Here is a 16,392-nt window from a genome sequence, read left to right as displayed (position 1 = left end):
TGACCGGGGATCAAACCGGCCACCTCTGCGCTCTGAGACGATGTTCTAACCAACCGAGCCATCCAGCCAGGGCAAGAACTTGTATTTTTAAGAAGTATTCAGGTGATGCTGCTGGTCCAGGGACCACACTTGGAGAACCATAAGTCTATGTATGGTGCTTTCCTTGGAACAAATTTGTTCCGTTAACAGATCCTTCATTTTGATGTTTTCAAGTCTATTTATCCTCATTTTATAGATGAGGGCACTGGACCTCAAGGAGGTGAAGTGAATGACCCCCAGGTCATGCAGTGATCTGGGATTTGAACCCACAACTGGCTAACCCCAGAGCCCATGCTCCTAGCTGCCCGCTGCCCTGTCTACCAGACTGGGATGTAGTGATCTCAGGCTGAGGCACTTGGATCTGAGTCTACCGGGAACCGTGGTGTGTTCCTAGCGAGGCAGCTGTAGAGGGAGGAGTCAGTTGGCTATTCAAGGCTGGGCCGAAGAGCTAGAGATCCTTCTTAAAGACCTAAGGCCTTTTTGCTTTAGAGAGGATCAAGCTCAGTTGTCCACAATCTTAGCCAGGGCACAGTGACAGGACTTGCGGAGAGGCCCCGGGGCAGTTCTTACCCCACAGCTCCAGCAGTGGGGCAATTTCCCTCACGCCCTGAGGATGTCCCCATCACCCCGGAACTAGCCTGTTACCAAGGCCACGCAACCCCTGGTTACTGAAGTCCAAAGGACCTGGCTGGAGTGGCCTGGGTTCTGGGCATGAGGACACTTGTTCCTATAGTGCCCAGAGACCCAGCCAGGATCACTTCCTATCATGGTTCGGTTCCTGGCACTGCAAGAGGGGAAACCCCCTGGAGGCAAGACAGCTGATTCCCAGAGACCTCAAGGGGTGGTGTCAGAATGAAACTTCCCTACCAGCTGGGTCCTCTGGGGACGGAACTGCCCCGTGGGCAAGTGGTGAAGTGAGTGAAACTGTCCTCACCCCTACACTAAGCCCCTCCTGTTTCAGGAAGCCTGCCAGTTCCTATTCCCTCCCAGCTTCCAGTGGTCCTTCACAATGGTGTGCTGGAGAGGAGTCCTGGGGCCACTGTCACTTGGTCACCAAACAGGTAGACAGCACCCATGCTGTGCCAGACACTAGACAGCTATAGAACAGACCCTGCCCACCGGGGGGCTCTGGGCCTGATGGGGAAGGGAAGTCCTTACATAACCACAGCGGAAAGTTCTCCATTGTAAAATCGGAGAGCGAGAAACAGCTGTTTCTGGGAAGGTGGAGCAGGCTTTGCAGAGAAGGTGGCTGGGGAGCGAGACTGAAAGATGAACAAGAGTTCGGGCAGGTAGGCAATGTAAGCAGGAGCTCTCCAGGTGGGGCCAGCAAGAGCAGAAGTCAGCGAGCTCAGAGGAGCACGGCACCCTCTAAGACCAGTGACCAGAGAGCACTGGTGCGGTGGTTAGGTGCTCTGCTCCGCGGGTCAGACCGAGTGGGTTTGGAATCCCAACTCTGACATCTGCTGGTTGGGTGACTTTGAGTGAGCCCCTAAATGTCTCTGGGTCTTATTTTCCTCATCTATAAAATGGGAATAATAGTAGCATCACCCTTAATAGAGCTCATAGATAATCCGTGTAAAAAGTATGTATAGTTAAGTGTTCAATAAAATGTGACCATTATTATTTGTTGGATCAAAGTGCACAGACCCCTTTGATCCAACAATTTCATCGCCAGGAACTTCTCCTACGTTTATACTGGGACCGGTGGAAATAATGGATGTCGTGGCTTTGTTTCTAGTAACAAAAGATTAGAAAGAAATAAACTGTTCAGTGGCGAGGGGACTGGTTAAATAAACCATAGCTCATGCAGACGATAGAATACCACGCAGCCGTAAGTCAGAACGCAGGAGCTCTCTAAGTACCGATGTGAAATTACTTCCAAGATAGAGTGAGAGGGAGAAAAGGTGCAGGACAGTGCATTTTGGATCGTGCCTTTTTTCTGTGTAAAGGCAGCGGGGAGCGTCTTTGTGTAGAGGCACGGGACAGTTCTGGGAGGATACGGCGAACAGCTGGTGGTTGTTGCCGCTCTGAGCTGGAGGGCTGCGTGGTGTAACAAGGATGGAAGGAAACTTCTTTTCATAATGTGTCTTAAATGTCTTCAGTGACTATAAATCATGGAAAAGCAATTTTTAAAAAAAAAATGCCGTTGTGATGTTTATTGTACTCTATAAGAACATCTGTTTTTATGTCTGTCTGACCCCTAACATACACACACAGACATGTGTGTGCGCGCACACACACACACACACACACACACACACACTCATTTTGGGAGGGGGAGGGCGAGAGCTGGTTCTGACTCATTTCTACCCTCTCTGGAACCCAACACAGCACCCAGCACTAAGCGAGTTCTCAGAAACGCTCTCTGCCTTCTGCACGGAGTCCCCGGTGAGGCTTACCTTCTGGTGTTCATGATCTTGTGTAGACTTGAGTAAGGATGGCCTGTGTGACCCGGGTGATGTTGTGCCTTGCTGGGTCACTCGCTCTGGGGACAGCCAGCCCCTCTGTCATGAGCACGATCAGGCAGCCTAACCGAAAGGTTCTCATGTTGAGAACCTAGGGCCTCTTGCCCACAGCCATGTGAGTGAGTCGCCTTGGAAACGGACCCTCCCACCCCGGTCAGTCCTTCAGCTGACTGCACACCAAGCTGACCCGGACTGCAGCCTCCGGAGACACCCTAAGCCAGAGCCGCTGCGCTAAGCTGCTCCCAGATTCCTGGCCTGCAGACACTGTGTCAGATAATCACTGTTTACACTGTTTAAGCTGCTAAACTTTGGGTAATTTGTCACATGGGAATGTCTAACTGGTACAATCAATCCATCTTTTTTTTTTTTTTTTTTTTGTATTTTTCTGAAGTTGGAAACGGGGAGGCAGTCAGACCGGGATCCATCCGGCATGCCCACCAGGGGGCGATGCTCTGCCCATCTGCGGCCTTTGCTCTGTTGTGACCAGAGCCATTCTAGCGCCTGAGGCAGAGGCTATAGAGCCATCCTCAGCACCCGGGGCCATCTTTGCTCCAATGGAGCCTTGGCTGCAGGAGGGGAAGAGAGAGACAGAGAGGAAGGAGAGGGGGAGGGGTGAAGAAGCAGATGGGTGCTTCTCCTGTGTGCCCTGGCCGGGAATCGAACCCAGGACTCCTGCACTCCAGGCCGATGCTCTACCACTGAGCCAACCGGCCAGGGCTCAACCCATCTTTAGTAAGCATTTATTGTGTCTCAGTTCTGTGGGGAACACAAGAGGAGCACTCATGGTCCGTCCCTCCGAGAGCAGTCTGTGGGCACATTCATGCCTCGATGCATTTATTCCTTCAGCCAGCATTTATTGAGCACTTTCTGTATACCTGGCCCCCTGTTGAATGTCGACTCACAGAACAATGGCAATTCAAATACATTGTAGGACAAGAAGAGGGAACTTTCTGGAGTGATGGAAAGGTCCGTCTTAATGGGGTTGAAGTTACATGGATGTATACTCATTTGCAAAAATTCAGCAAATGGCCACTTAATCTCGTGCATTTTGTTGTAAGTTTTACATTAAAAATACTGTAAAAAAAAAAAAACCCATTGAACTCCAGTTAATCCTATGTGTGCTGAAGTAATTCACTCCGAAATGCATTTTCACAGGATGAATTGTTGGGGGTGGTAGGAGGACAGATAGTGACAGGGCAAGCGATGTGTTTGTGGTAGAACGTTGGTGGGGAGTTTGGGGGTTTCGTTGTAAAAGTCTTCCAGTTTTGCTGTGTGTTTGGAAATTTGCATAATGAAATGTTTGGAGGGAAAGACTCTTGATCACCCTATATAGCAATCTTCTCTATTATTATTATTATTTTAATTACAGAAATAGAAACAAAGATAGTCTAGTTAAAAAAAATTTTTTTAAACAAATAGAAGAAAAGTCACCCTCTCTTTCTGCCTCATCCCAACATTCCTTTCTTCTCCGGTGGCGGCCTCTGTTCTTGCAGCCTGTGTAGTTAATTCCCAGACATTTCTCTATGCGTGTCTGTACAGATGCAGATAAATAAATACAAAATCATGTTATTTTTTAAAAAAGGAATATACATTCTATACTATTAGGCACATAGTCCTGGGGAGCTCTCTCTGGCGGTTCCTGCACATTGCCTCAGGTTTTTTTTCTTTTGTATTTTTCTGAAGTTGGAAATGGGGAGGCAGTCAGACAGACTCCCACATGAGCCCGACTGGGATCCACCCGGCACGCCCACCAGGGGGCGATGCTCCGTCCATCTGGGACGTTGCTCTATTGCAACCAGAGCCATTCTAGCGCCCGAGGCAGAGGCCACAGAGCCATCCTCAGTGCCCGGGCCAACTTTGCTCCAATGGAGCCTCAGCTGTGGGAGGGGAAGAGAGAGACAGAGAGGAAGGAGAGGGGGAGGGGTGGAGAAGCAGATGGGCGCCTCTCCTGTGTGCCCTGGCCGGGAATTGAACCCGGGACTCCTGCACACCAGGCCGACGCTCTACCACTGAGCCAACATCGCCTCAGTTTTAAACTGCTGAGTAAGGATGTGCCCCCTCGTGCAGGATGCAGAGCTCAGAGAGGTCTTGCCCAGGCGCGGACAGTAACTTAGACTTGCTGAGATGCCAACCCAGTCTCTCAGCGCCCAGGCCTGGGTGCACCTTGCAGGAGCCTGGCCACCACTGAGTGGGGGCAGGGCTGGGGCCCAGGCCTTTGGCCTTTCTATTTAGGAGAATGCCAGAGGGTGGGCAGGTCTCCCTCTGTCATCATTCCTCCCCTCCCCGTGCCCTCTGCCCCCACCTGCCTGGGCTCCAGCGCACCCGGACCCAAGAGGAAGTCCTCTAAGCTCTTCCTCTTTTCTTGGCCTCTGGGGACATTGGGGGGGGGGGCAGGGAGGGAGTTGTGAAACTAAACCATCCCCCACACCCCTGGGAGGACCTGTCAGCTGGAGGTAACCACGCAGCTGGGGGCAAAAAAACAACTTCCCTGGCACCCTCAGTGTCCCCATCTCTGCCCGGTCCCACCACACCCCTGAGCGGGAGGTTAGTTGCCTTTAGGGTGGTACCTGGGTAGGTAAGCTTCCAAGACACCCGGGGGCAGATCTCCCCAGTCACTCACAAGAGGGAACCCGAGCCCTTATCAGCAGGGGCTGCACCTCCAGCCTCATCTTCCTCCCATCTGCGTCCTGGACTTCAGGCACCAACAACACAGAAATGTTTACGATTCATTCAATGGGCCAGGCTGTTCCTCCCTCAAGGCTTTGTCAAGCTGGCCCTTCTGTTTGGAATACCTTTTGCCATGATCTTCTACTAGCATCCTTTAAACTTCAACTGATCACCTCCTTCAAGAAGTCCTCCTTGATGCACTACAGGCTGGGCCAGTGTCTTTCCTGTGCGGTCCTACAATGTCATGGGCTTCTCTCCACCACAGCATTTTCCACACTGTATCTAAGTTATTGTGCCCTTAATTGGATTGGACGCTGCTTGGAGGCCAAGACTATCTTGCCCACTTTTTGTGGGTGTGCTCCCAGCCCCTAGCAGAGATGCACATAGTAAGCCCTTAATAAATATGAAGAGAACTAATCAAAGATTGAAGGGTTTGGCTCTCAGCACCATCATTCACTGGCTGTTCATAAAGCTTGAACTTCAGTTTCTCCTTCATCTGTAAAATGGGCGCATGAATAAATAGTACTGCATGGAACTTGAAAAATGTAGAAGAGAGGCCCTGGCCGATTGGCTCAGCGGTAGAGCGTCGGCCTGGCATGCAGAAGTCCCGAGTTCGATTCCCGGCCAGGGCACATAGGAGAAACGCCCATTTGCTTCTCCACCCCCCCCCCCTCCTTCCTCTCTGTCTCTCTCTTCCCCTCCCACAGCCGAGGCTCCATTGGAGCAAAGATGGCCCGGGCGCTGGGGATGGCTCCTTGGCCTCTGCCCCAGGCGCTAGAGTGGCTCTAGTCACAACAGAGCGACGCCCCAGAGGGGCAGAGCATCGCCCCCTGGTGGGCAGAGCGTCGCCCCTGGTGGGCGTGCCGGGTGGATCCCGGTCGGGCACATGCAGGAGTCTGTCTGACTGTCTCTCCCCGTTTCCAGCTTCAGAAAAATACAAAAAAAAAAAAAAAAAAAAAAAAGAAAAATGTAGAAGAGAGAGATTCAACATCGTGCCTGGTGGTGACAAGTTCTCTGGAGAAAAACAAGGCGGGGAGGACGGGCTAGAGAGGATGGAGGATCTTTTCAAGAAGCGAGGTCCGGGACTTGCTGGGAGCTGTTGGGAGTTTTCAAGGGCTAGTCTTCTCTTTATTTGCCTTTCTTGGAAGATGAGGGCAGCGGGGACCTCCTGCCTGGGAGGGTGTAGCTGTGAAATGAACACTGGCTACTTTGCAAATAAAAGGGGAAATATCTGAGCCCTGAACAAATGATTCTGGCTCTCTTCCCCATCCTCCGTCCTGTTTTGAATATAGAACAATCAACAGCGGTCCCAAAGAATTTGAAATAGGAAATGCAAATGCCCCTGCCAATAGGAAAATATACTTTTTGAAAGAGCCAGCATCTGACCCACTGTGAACCGAGGTCTGTGTTGTCTCTGAGCCCCTGCTCTCCCTCCGGGACAGGGGCCTGTGTCGCGTCCTCTGGTAAGCAGCTCCCCCTCTCTGCTCCTCAGTGTCCAGAGCACACTAACTGAGTTCGTGTAGTCACTACGAGCACAGCCTTTGGAGATGCACCGGAGGCTCACAGACCTGGCTTTGAATCTCAGCTCTGCTTGCTGTGTGACCCTGGACAAGTGCCTTTACCTCTCTGAGCCATCCATTCATTGTCATCCCTATCTCAAAGAGATGAAGTGAGTTGAAGGGCTCTTTGTACAATATTTCAGTGACCTGGTGAGGTATTTTTACTTTGCAAATGAAGAAAACAAAGTCCCAGCGAGTGAGGGGCAGTCATTCCAGCCTCAGCACCTTTCCTCCCTTCGTTCTTCCACCCCGACCCCTTGTCAAGTGCACACCCCAAACCTCTTAATGACTCTTTTTATCCTCTAAAAATTCTCCTCAGCCTCCGTTCTGTCTTGTCCATGAAAACTGACTTTATTTTTGAATCATCTATCCAGGTGGCTCAAAGTTCGGAAGTGCAAAGGGTATACTGACTGACAGTCAGTCCCCCTCCCTCTGTCATCCAGCCCCCCAGCCCCTCCATCGGGACTGCTTCCCCAGGGACCCCTCTGCCTGCCCTACCTGGCGTGGCCCAGGCGTGTGCTGGTGCATTCCCACCCGTGTTTGTGTTCTCGGTCTACGCAAATTGGAAAATACACCACAGGCTATTGTGCACCCTGCCCCCTCCACTTACCAGCTGGTTCCCTATTAGTATGCAGTCTCTTCATTCTTTCTATTGAAAAAACAAAACCAACATTTTTATTGGATTATAATTTCCATAGCATACATTCATCATTTGAAATGCACAGTTCAGTGATTTTTCGTCTAGTTGCAGCTTTATGTAACCATTCCCACGATCAGTTTCAGGACCGTGGTCATTACCATGCCCCTCCTCAAATCCATACCCATTAGCAGCCACTTCTTTTTCCTCCCCAACCCCCAGCCCTGGGCAACACTCATCTACTTCCTGTTTCTGTGGACTTGCCTCGTCTGGACATTTCATATAAATGGAATCATACAACATGTGGTCTTTGGTGGCTGGCTTCTTTCATTTAACATAACATTCTTAGTGTTCATCCATGTGGTAGCATGTATCAGTCCTTCATAAATCTTTTTTTTTTCTTAAATGATAAGTGAGAAGGTAGAGAGATAGACTCCCACATGCACCCCGACCAAGATCCACCTGGCAAGCCCCCTATGGGGTGATGCTCTGCCCATCTGGGGATGTTGCTCCATTGCTCAGCAGCCTAGCTATTTTTAGTGCCTGAGGCAAGGCCATGGCGCCATCCTCAGTTTCTCCAGCCAACTTGCTCCAACCGAGCCATGGCTGCAGGAGGAGAAGAGAGAGACGGAGAGAAAGAAGGGACAGGGGGAAGGGTAGAGAAGCAGATAGTTGCTTCTCCTGTGTGCCCTGACCAGGAATTGAACCCGAGACTTTCATATGCCAGGCCGATGCTATATCACTGAGCCAACAGGCCAGGGCTCTTCTTAAGTCTTTATTGCCAAATAATATTTCATTGTATGGATAGACCATATTTTACTTACTGATGGACAATGGAGTTGCTTCCACTTTTTGATTATTAATGGATAATGCTGCTATGAAATTTTCACATAGAAATTTTTGTGTACACATATATTTTAAATTCTATTTGATATGTACTTAGAGTAGGATTGCTGGGTCATATGGCAACGCTATGTTTAACCTTTTGAGGAACTGCCAAGCTTTTCCAAAGGGGCTGCACTATTTTATATTCCCACCAGCACTGCATGAGGGTTCTAACTTCTTCATATTCTCATCTACGCTTGTTATTATTGGTCTTTCTTATTCTAGCCATTTTAATAGATGTGAAGTAGTGTCTCGTTGTGGCTTTAATCTGTATTTCTCCAGTGACTGATGATATTAAGCATCTTTTCATGTGCTTATTAGTTATTTGTATAGCTTCTTTGAAGAACTGTCTATTCAGATCCTTTGCCTATTTTTCAATTATGTTGTCTTTTTGTTATTGAGTTGTATTGCTTCTATATTCCACACGCCAGTCCCTTATGAGACCTAAGGTTTGCAGATATTTTCCCTCTTTCTGTGGCTCACCTTTTCATTCTCTTGCTTGTATCATTCACATCACAAGTTTAGAGGTTTGATGAAGTCCAGCTTGTCCATTTTTCTTTTATCAGCTGTGTCACATTAAGAAAGCTTTGTCTAACTCAAGGCCATAAAGGTTTCCTTTGAAGAGTTTTGTGGTCTTAGCTTACAAGTTTAGGTCTATAACCCATTTTGAGTTAAATTTTGTGAATGGTGTACAGTAGGGACCTGACGTCAGTATTGTGCGTGGGAACATCCAGTTGTTCCAGCACCGCTTATTGAAAAGACTATGCGTTGTCTTGGCTCCCTTATTTTGCAATTCAATTGGCTGTAAATGGGAGGTTTTATTTCTGAACTCTCGATTCTGTTCCACGGATCTATATATGTCTACCCCTATGCCAGAACCACGCTATCTTGATTACTGTAGCTTGGAAGTAAGTTTTTAAATAGGAAGTGTGAGTCTTCCAACTCTATTTTACTTTTTCAAGATCGTTTCGGCTGGCCTGACTGGTGGTGGCGCAGTGGACAGAGCGTTGACCTGGGATGCTGAGGTCCCAGGTTCAAAACCCCAAGATTGCCAGCTTGAGCATGGGCTCACCAACTTGAGCGTGGGGTCACTGGCTTGAGTGTGGGATCACAGACATGACCCCATGGTCACTGGTTTGAGCTCAAAGACCGCTGGCTGGAGCCCAAGATTGCTGGTTTGAGTCCCCCAGTCAAGGCACGTATGAGAAGCAATCAATGAACAACTAAAGTGCTGCAACTATGAGTTGATGCTTCTCATCTCTCTCCCTTCCTCTCTCTATCTCTTGCTCGCTTGCTAAAAAAAAAAAAAAAAAAAAAAAAAAAAAGATTGTTTTGGCTGTTCTGAGTTCCTTTTATTTCCATACAAATTTTAGGATAAGCTTGTCTATCCTAAAAAAAAAAAAGAGATATCTGGGGTTTTGATAGGGATTATGTTGATCAGTTTGGAGAGTACTGTCATCTTCACAATGTTAAATCTAAGCCTTAATCCATGAAGGGATGCCTTTTCCATGAGCTGTCTTTCCCATCCTACGAGATGACTTTATAAAGCCCCAACCCCCTATGTAGGTGACTTCCAGTGTCCTCTCCTGGTAAAATCAGTGCTGCAATGACTCTGCTTGTACAGACTCAGGAAGTCTCAGGCATCCTGATCTTTTCTCTCTCTGAGCTCCAACAATTGTCCATTGTCACCACCCCAGCCGACGCCATCTTGCCTTTGGCTGACTGCCTCAGCCTGCTCACTGGGTTCCCTGCATCTCCCTGGCCCCTCCAACCCATTCCCCACCCAGCAGGGATCCCATTAGAGCACAAGCCAGTGTGGCTCCCTCTTCCGCTCAGAAACCTGCAATGGCTCTCATCTCCTGTTAATTAAAATATGCACACAATATCAAATCACTGATGGCCTCACGCTCTGGCCCCAGCACCTCCCCGACATCATATCCATCCCTCGCCCACTCGTGCACTCCGTTTCAGCTCCACTGGCCTCCTTGTGTTCATTAAATACACCAGGGACAGTGGCATCTCAAGACCTTAGCTGTTACTACTCCTTCTGCTCGGAACACACTTTCTTCAGATTGTCACATGACTTGGTCCCTCGATTTGACAGGTGCTCGCTCACCTACTTCTTCTTCAGAGAGGTCTTCCCTGACGACTGTCTCACGTCACACCATCACCCTCCCCCCACTTCCTCTCTCTTTGCCCTGCTTTACTTTTCTCATAACCCTTGTTATCCTTGGACAGAAGATGCTAGTTGATTCTCACAATGACTCACTGAGGTAAATACTAATATCATTCCCATTTAACAGATGAGGAAACTGAGATCAGAGAGATGACATGGTTTATGCAAGGTAACTCAGTTGCTGGATGGTAGTGCCAGGGTTGGAACTTGAGTCTGATTCTAAAGATGTGGCCGTAAGCACCGCTTCTTGTGATCATCTCTGTTCTCCATGAAAATGAATGAATGAATGAATGAATGGGCAAAATGCTTGCCACCCCAAGTACGGGTGAGGCAGTGTTTTAGGATAAAATGTGTAATTGTATAAATATTCTTTGATACTAATACATAGTGGTGGTTACACGGGGTTATGCATTTGTCAAAACTCATCAAGCTGAATATTTATAAGGGTGCATTTTATTTAGAAAAGCATTTCACAATAAAGTTGATAGGAGCACTGGGAACATGTAGGATTTATATTGCAGTATTACTTTAATAGCAAAAAAAAAAAAAAGGCGGAGTCGGAGGGTGGGGGGTGAGATTGGTTATTGTTAACAGGAGACTGTTTCAAGCTATCTATGGTCCTTTGCCATCACAGTGACAAACTAGCGGGGGAGGGGGGAAGAAAGCTAAGGTTGAGGATGACCGTCTGATGTCCCCAGAACCTGCATCTCTCTTCCTGCAGTCCAGACTTCCGCCCCCTCAATTTTCGAAGTCCTCTGAACTGCTGGGAAGTGCTCCAGAAATGAGCCTGGGCAGTTCCTGGGGGCGAGGGACTTTGTGTAGCCTGGGGAGCGATGCCTAAGGGCCTGGAAGGTTTAGGACACAGCGTGGGGGAAGGGCCGGGCTGGCGGGACGGGATTGGAACGGTGGAGGAGCGGGAACGAATCAGAATGCTGGGGAAAGGGGCGGCTAGAACCCAGAGTGGGGTTAGAATTCTCTGATGGGGGTTGGGGGCGATCCCCGGAACACAGGGCTGGAATTTTTGGATGGACCGGATTAGAATCCCGAGGGGCGTGTTCAAATTCTCTGGGAGCGCGGCTGGGATCATTTAGGAGCGTGTGAGGGTCTAGAGTTCCGGGATTAGGGTTAACTCTTGAGGGCTGGGTTAGAGTCCTTGGAAAAAAGGGCTAGGACCCTCCAGGGTTGGTCGGATTAGAATCCCCTTGGCAGGATTAGAAACCTCCGGTGGGCGAGGTTAAAGATCCTTCAAATGAGGAATTCAGAATCATTTGGGGCAAAGTTAGAATCTTGGAGGAGAAGACGGGGTAGTTAGGGTTCTTGCCGGGGGTGGGGGTCGGTTAAAATCCAGGATGGGGTTTACGTAATCCTTTTGGGGACAAGGTTAGCGTGTCAGGAGGCAGAATTAGAATTCATTGGGAGAGGTGTTAGGATATTTGGGGGAGGGGGATGGGCTCAAGATCTTTACGGGGGAAGAGGTTAGAATTCTTGGGGGCGGGGTTAAAACCCTGGGGTGGGTGGTGCTAACCTTTAGGCGGCGGGATTAGGGTCCCGGGAGGTGGGGGGCGGAGGTTAGGATCCTGGGGCGGGGTTAGAGCCTTTCGGGGGCGGGGTTAGAGCCTTTCGGGGGCGGGGTTAGAGTGATTCGGGGCGGGGTTAGAGTGATTCGGGGCGGGGTTAACATTTCCCCGGGCGCTGCTAGGGCGCCCAGACGGCCTGTGGGCACCACCCCGTCCCTGGTTCTAGCCCAGGCGGACGACCCAAGCCTAGAGGCTGGTGAGAGGGGGACCCGGGCAGTTCAGCCCGAGAGAAGCTTTGAAAGACCCGCGGCACGGAAGCCCCTCCCTGGGCCGCCCTAGTCTCTTCTTCAAAGTCCGTCCCCTTCCCTCGGGGTGCGGGTGCCCTGGGACCCCGGGGGCTGCTGCGCTGGGGGGGCGCTCGAGCTGCGAAGATCCGGGCTGCCCGCGGGACGAGGAGCGGGCACCCAGGTGAGTGCGGTGGACAGAGGGGGACGGACCCGGCCCGTGAGGCCGGCCCGAGGCCCTGCAGGGTGCGGGAGGCAGGCGGCGGTGCAGGGAAGGGGCCGTCGGGGCAGCGGCGGGCAGGCCGGGGGCGGAGGGCAGACCCCGGGGGCGGGGGCCCCGGTGAGGGGCAGGACTGCTCCGCGGCCACCCTGGGGAAGCTCGGGCTGCCGAGGGCGCTGAGGCGGAGCAGCCACTTCTCTGGGCCGTCCAGGTTCCCCTTCTGCAAAAGCAAAAACGAGAAGGAAGGGACGGGGCTTCACGAAGCCCAGGAGGGGAAGCCCTTACGGTTCCTGGTGGGGGTTGGTGACCGGTCACGGCGGGTTGGCAGCGGTCGTGGGGAAGGGGACAGCTGGTCCTAGGCGTGACGTGCGAGCCACACCCAGGTGGCTGCACTCCGTCCTCCTCCTCCTCCTCCTCCTCCTCCTCCTCCTCCTCCTCCTCCTCCTCCTCCTCCTCCTCCTCCTCCTCCTCGGCTGGGTCCTGATCCCTCCCAGGTCCAGGTCAAACCTCAAAACCTCACGGACTAAACACAGAGTATCCGCCTCTTCACTTTCCTCCTTCGAGACCTTGGGCAGGTCACTGTCATCTCTGAATTCCAGTTTCCTCATCTGTCAAATGGGACTATTAATTCTTTCTTCCAAGGCTGCCTGAGCTAGCGTATGTCCCAGGTTTGTGCAGCTGAGAGACAGTTTGTGTACTGGTTAGGAAGGGGACTTCTGGGAGCCACCCTGCCTCTGGGACTTTGGGCAGGGGGTTTGGCCTTTCAGTGCCCCCACTTCCGTACCTGTAGGATGGGGACAGTAATAATAATGGCTCCCTCCCGGGGTGGTTTTGAAGATTAGGTTGAGTTACTGAATGAAAGCTCTTAGAGTACTGCCTGACAGGTGTCTATGCTTAATACATGTTAACTACGTCATAGGTAGGATGGTCTAGCCCAGTGGTTCTCAACTTTAGCAGAACAGCGGAATCACCTGGAAGGCCTATTAAAACACTGATTTCTGGGCCCTGACCCCAGGACTACCGCTGGTTTAACCTGGGGCCGGCGCAGCGAAAGGCCTCAATAAATGTCAGTTCCCTTATCCCATGGCTTTCTCTTCCTTGTCCTTTTTTTTTCTTGGGGGGCAGGTTAAAATACGGAAAAGCAAAAAGACTAATATATTCAATATCCCAGGGACCCACCACCCAGAATTAACAGATGTTAGTGCTTTGTCATGTTTGCTTCAGATTTTTTTTAAAAAATATATAAAAATTACTAAAAGCGAGAGATAGAATTGAAAGCTCCCCACCCCTTGTATCCCTGTCCGTCTGTTCCCCTCCCCGCCTGGAGGCTACCACCGCCATGAATTACAGCCCTTCCAGTGTGCGCCCTATGCCTAAACAGCACCTAGAATTGTTTTCTGTCATTTAAAGGTCTACGTAAATGCTATCTAACTGTGGGATTCTTCTGCAATTTCCTCCCCCCTCCCACATTCTTATCAATGAGTTGTCAGGGTCTAGCCAGGATGAGAAAGAGAGGCCTAGTTCATTCCTTCTAAGTGGAGTGCCCCGGCAGGTGACCAGCCTACCTTATTCCTCATTCCCCTGTGGACAAACTATTCAGGTGTTCACTACAACCAGCAGTACTACTGGGGTCACCCTGAATGTATGGCCTTGGGCTCATGCGGAAACGCCAAGAGGATGGATGGCTCCCCAGAAGGGGCACCTATAGCCCTCTCCTTTTTGCAGGGGAGGAGGACGGAGGCCTGGAAGGGTCACCCAGGGAGTCTGGGGCAGAGAAGAAAGAAGACCGTAGCTCTGCTGACCTCCCAGCTCTCTCTAAACCCAGGGCTGCTGTCCCAAGTCCCCCGTCCTCTGCTGTGGGAGGGCCAAGAGCTTCATTTGCCTCCTTCACTGTGCCTGACACTTAGCAGACACTCAAACCGTGGAAGCATGAGTTATCTTTTTTATTTGGATGATAAACATTTAGTTCAGTTTATATACCGGGGCAGTCAACCTTTTTATACCTACCACCCACTTTTGTATCTCTGTTAGTAGTAAAATTTTCTAACCGCCCACTGGTTCCACAGTCATGGTGATTTATAAAGTAGGGAAGTAACTTTACTTTATAAAATTTATAAAACAGAGTTACAGCAAGTTAAAGCATATAATAATAATAATTACTTACCAAGTACTTTATGTCGGATTTTCACTAAGTTTGGCAGAATAAATCTTTATGAAACAACTTACTATAGTTAAATCTATTTTTTTATTTATACTTTGGTTGCTCCGCTACTACCCACCATGAAAACTGGAACACCCACTAGTGGGTGGTAGGGACCAGGTTGACTCCCACTGTTAGTCTTCTTTTCTGTGCACTTTTTATTTAACATAATCAATAAAATGCTGCATGTACAATTTTTATTCTACTTATTCATGTAACATTATTACATTGCAAGCATTTTTCCATGTCATTAAAAAGTCCTTGAATTTAAACAATTTTTTATTGATTGATTTGAGAGAAAGAAAGAAACATCGCTTTCTTGTCCCATTTATTTGTGCATCCATTGGTTAATTCTTGTGTGTGCCCTGATCAGAGACAAACCCACAACCTCGGTGTATTGGGACGGTGTTCTAACCCACTGAGCTACTCGGCCAGGGAACAATATCCTCGAATTTTTTAGGGCTGCAAATATTCCATTCTTTGGATGTACCGTTTTTCTTTTTTAAATGATTTTATTTATTGATTTTACAGAGAGGTGGGGGGTAGTGAGAAGTGTCAATTCACAGTTGTTTCACATAAGTTGCCTGCTTGTTTGTTGTGTGTGCCTTGACCCGGCAAGCCCGGGTTTTCGAACTGGCGCCTTCAGCGTCCCAGGTCAGCGCTCTATCCACTGCGCCACCACGGGCCAGGCAAGGATGTACTACTATATTTTGTGTAACCATCCTAGCAAAGCACTTTTATGTAGTAATATTTTTAGATGAACTTTACATAACATTATCAAATTAACCATTTTAAAGCGAAAAAATCAGTGGCATTTAGTACATTCACAAGGTTGTGCAACATCACCTTTATGAAGTTCTGAAACATTTTCTCAAAAGGAGCCACCACACCCATTAAGCAGGTACTCCTATGCCTTATGCCCCCAGCCCTTGGCAACCCACCAACCTGCTTGTGGTATCTATGGGTTAATTTCTTTTAGACACTTCATATAAACCGAATTATACAATATGTGATCTTTAGGGTCTGGCTTCTTTCACTTATAACATTTTCAAAGTTCATCCACAGTGTTCCATTCCGTTTTATGGCTGAATCCTATTTCATTGTATGTAAAGCCACATTTTGATTATCCACTCATCGGTAGGTAGACATTTGCGTTGTCTCCGTCCTTTGGCTATTGTGAATAACGCTGCTACGAACATGCCTGTGCATGTATTTGTGTGAGCACCTGTTTTCAATTCCCTTGGGTACAGACCGAGGACTGAAACTGCTGGGTCATATAGTAATTCCATGTTTACCTGTCTGAGGAATTGCCAAACTGTTTTCTACCATTTTACCGTCCCATCTGCAATGTGCAAGTGTACAAGAGTTCCAATTTTTCCACATCCTCACCAACACTCACTATTTTCCTTTAAGAAATGTCATTATTATTATTATTATTATTATTGGCATCCTAGCAGGTGTGGGAAGCATTAATCTTTTGTTGTTGTTGTATTTTTCTGAAGTTGGAAACAGGGAGGCAGTCAGACTCCCACATGCGCCCGACCGGGATCTACCCGGCATGCCCACCAGGAGGCGATGCTCTGCCCATCTGGGGCGTTGCTCTGTTGCAACCAGAGCCATTCTAGCGCCTGAGGCAGAGGCCACAGAGCCATCCTCAGCGCCCGGGCCATCTTTGCTCCAATGGAGCCTTGGCTGCGGGAGGGGAAGAGAGAAACAGAGAGGAAGGAGAGGGGAAGGGTGGAG

The 16,392-nt window shown here is 49.4% G+C and overlaps 1 protein-coding gene across 5 annotated transcripts in view; it reads left to right on the top strand.

Annotated features, from left to right (window-relative positions):
* The first annotated feature begins 1,251 nt into the window (after window positions 1-1,251).
* HCK (HCK proto-oncogene, Src family tyrosine kinase) overlaps window positions 1,252-16,392 on the top strand; it is a 48,673-nt gene continuing 33,532 nt past the window's right edge. For 2 of the 5 annotated variants that reach the window (XM_066384098.1, XM_066384097.1), the window contains exon 1: window positions 1,253-1,328. In XM_066384098.1, coding sequence (XP_066240195.1) covers window positions 1,309-1,328 — 20 coding nt within the window. In that variant the 5' untranslated portion in view covers window positions 1,253-1,308. Of the gene's footprint in view, window positions 1,329-12,132; window positions 12,414-16,392 lie in introns of those variants that run through there. The other 3 variants (XM_066384099.1, XM_066384100.1, XM_066384101.1) reach the window with 3 other exon arrangements.

The sequence above is a fragment of the Saccopteryx leptura genome, chromosome 5 (genome assembly GCF_036850995.1).
Source record: "Saccopteryx leptura isolate mSacLep1 chromosome 5, mSacLep1_pri_phased_curated, whole genome shotgun sequence".
NCBI classification, from domain to species: domain Eukaryota; kingdom Metazoa; phylum Chordata; class Mammalia; order Chiroptera; family Emballonuridae; genus Saccopteryx; species Saccopteryx leptura.
The sequence above is the reverse complement of the archived record's forward strand: the minus strand, read 5'-3'. Positions and strand labels throughout refer to the sequence as shown.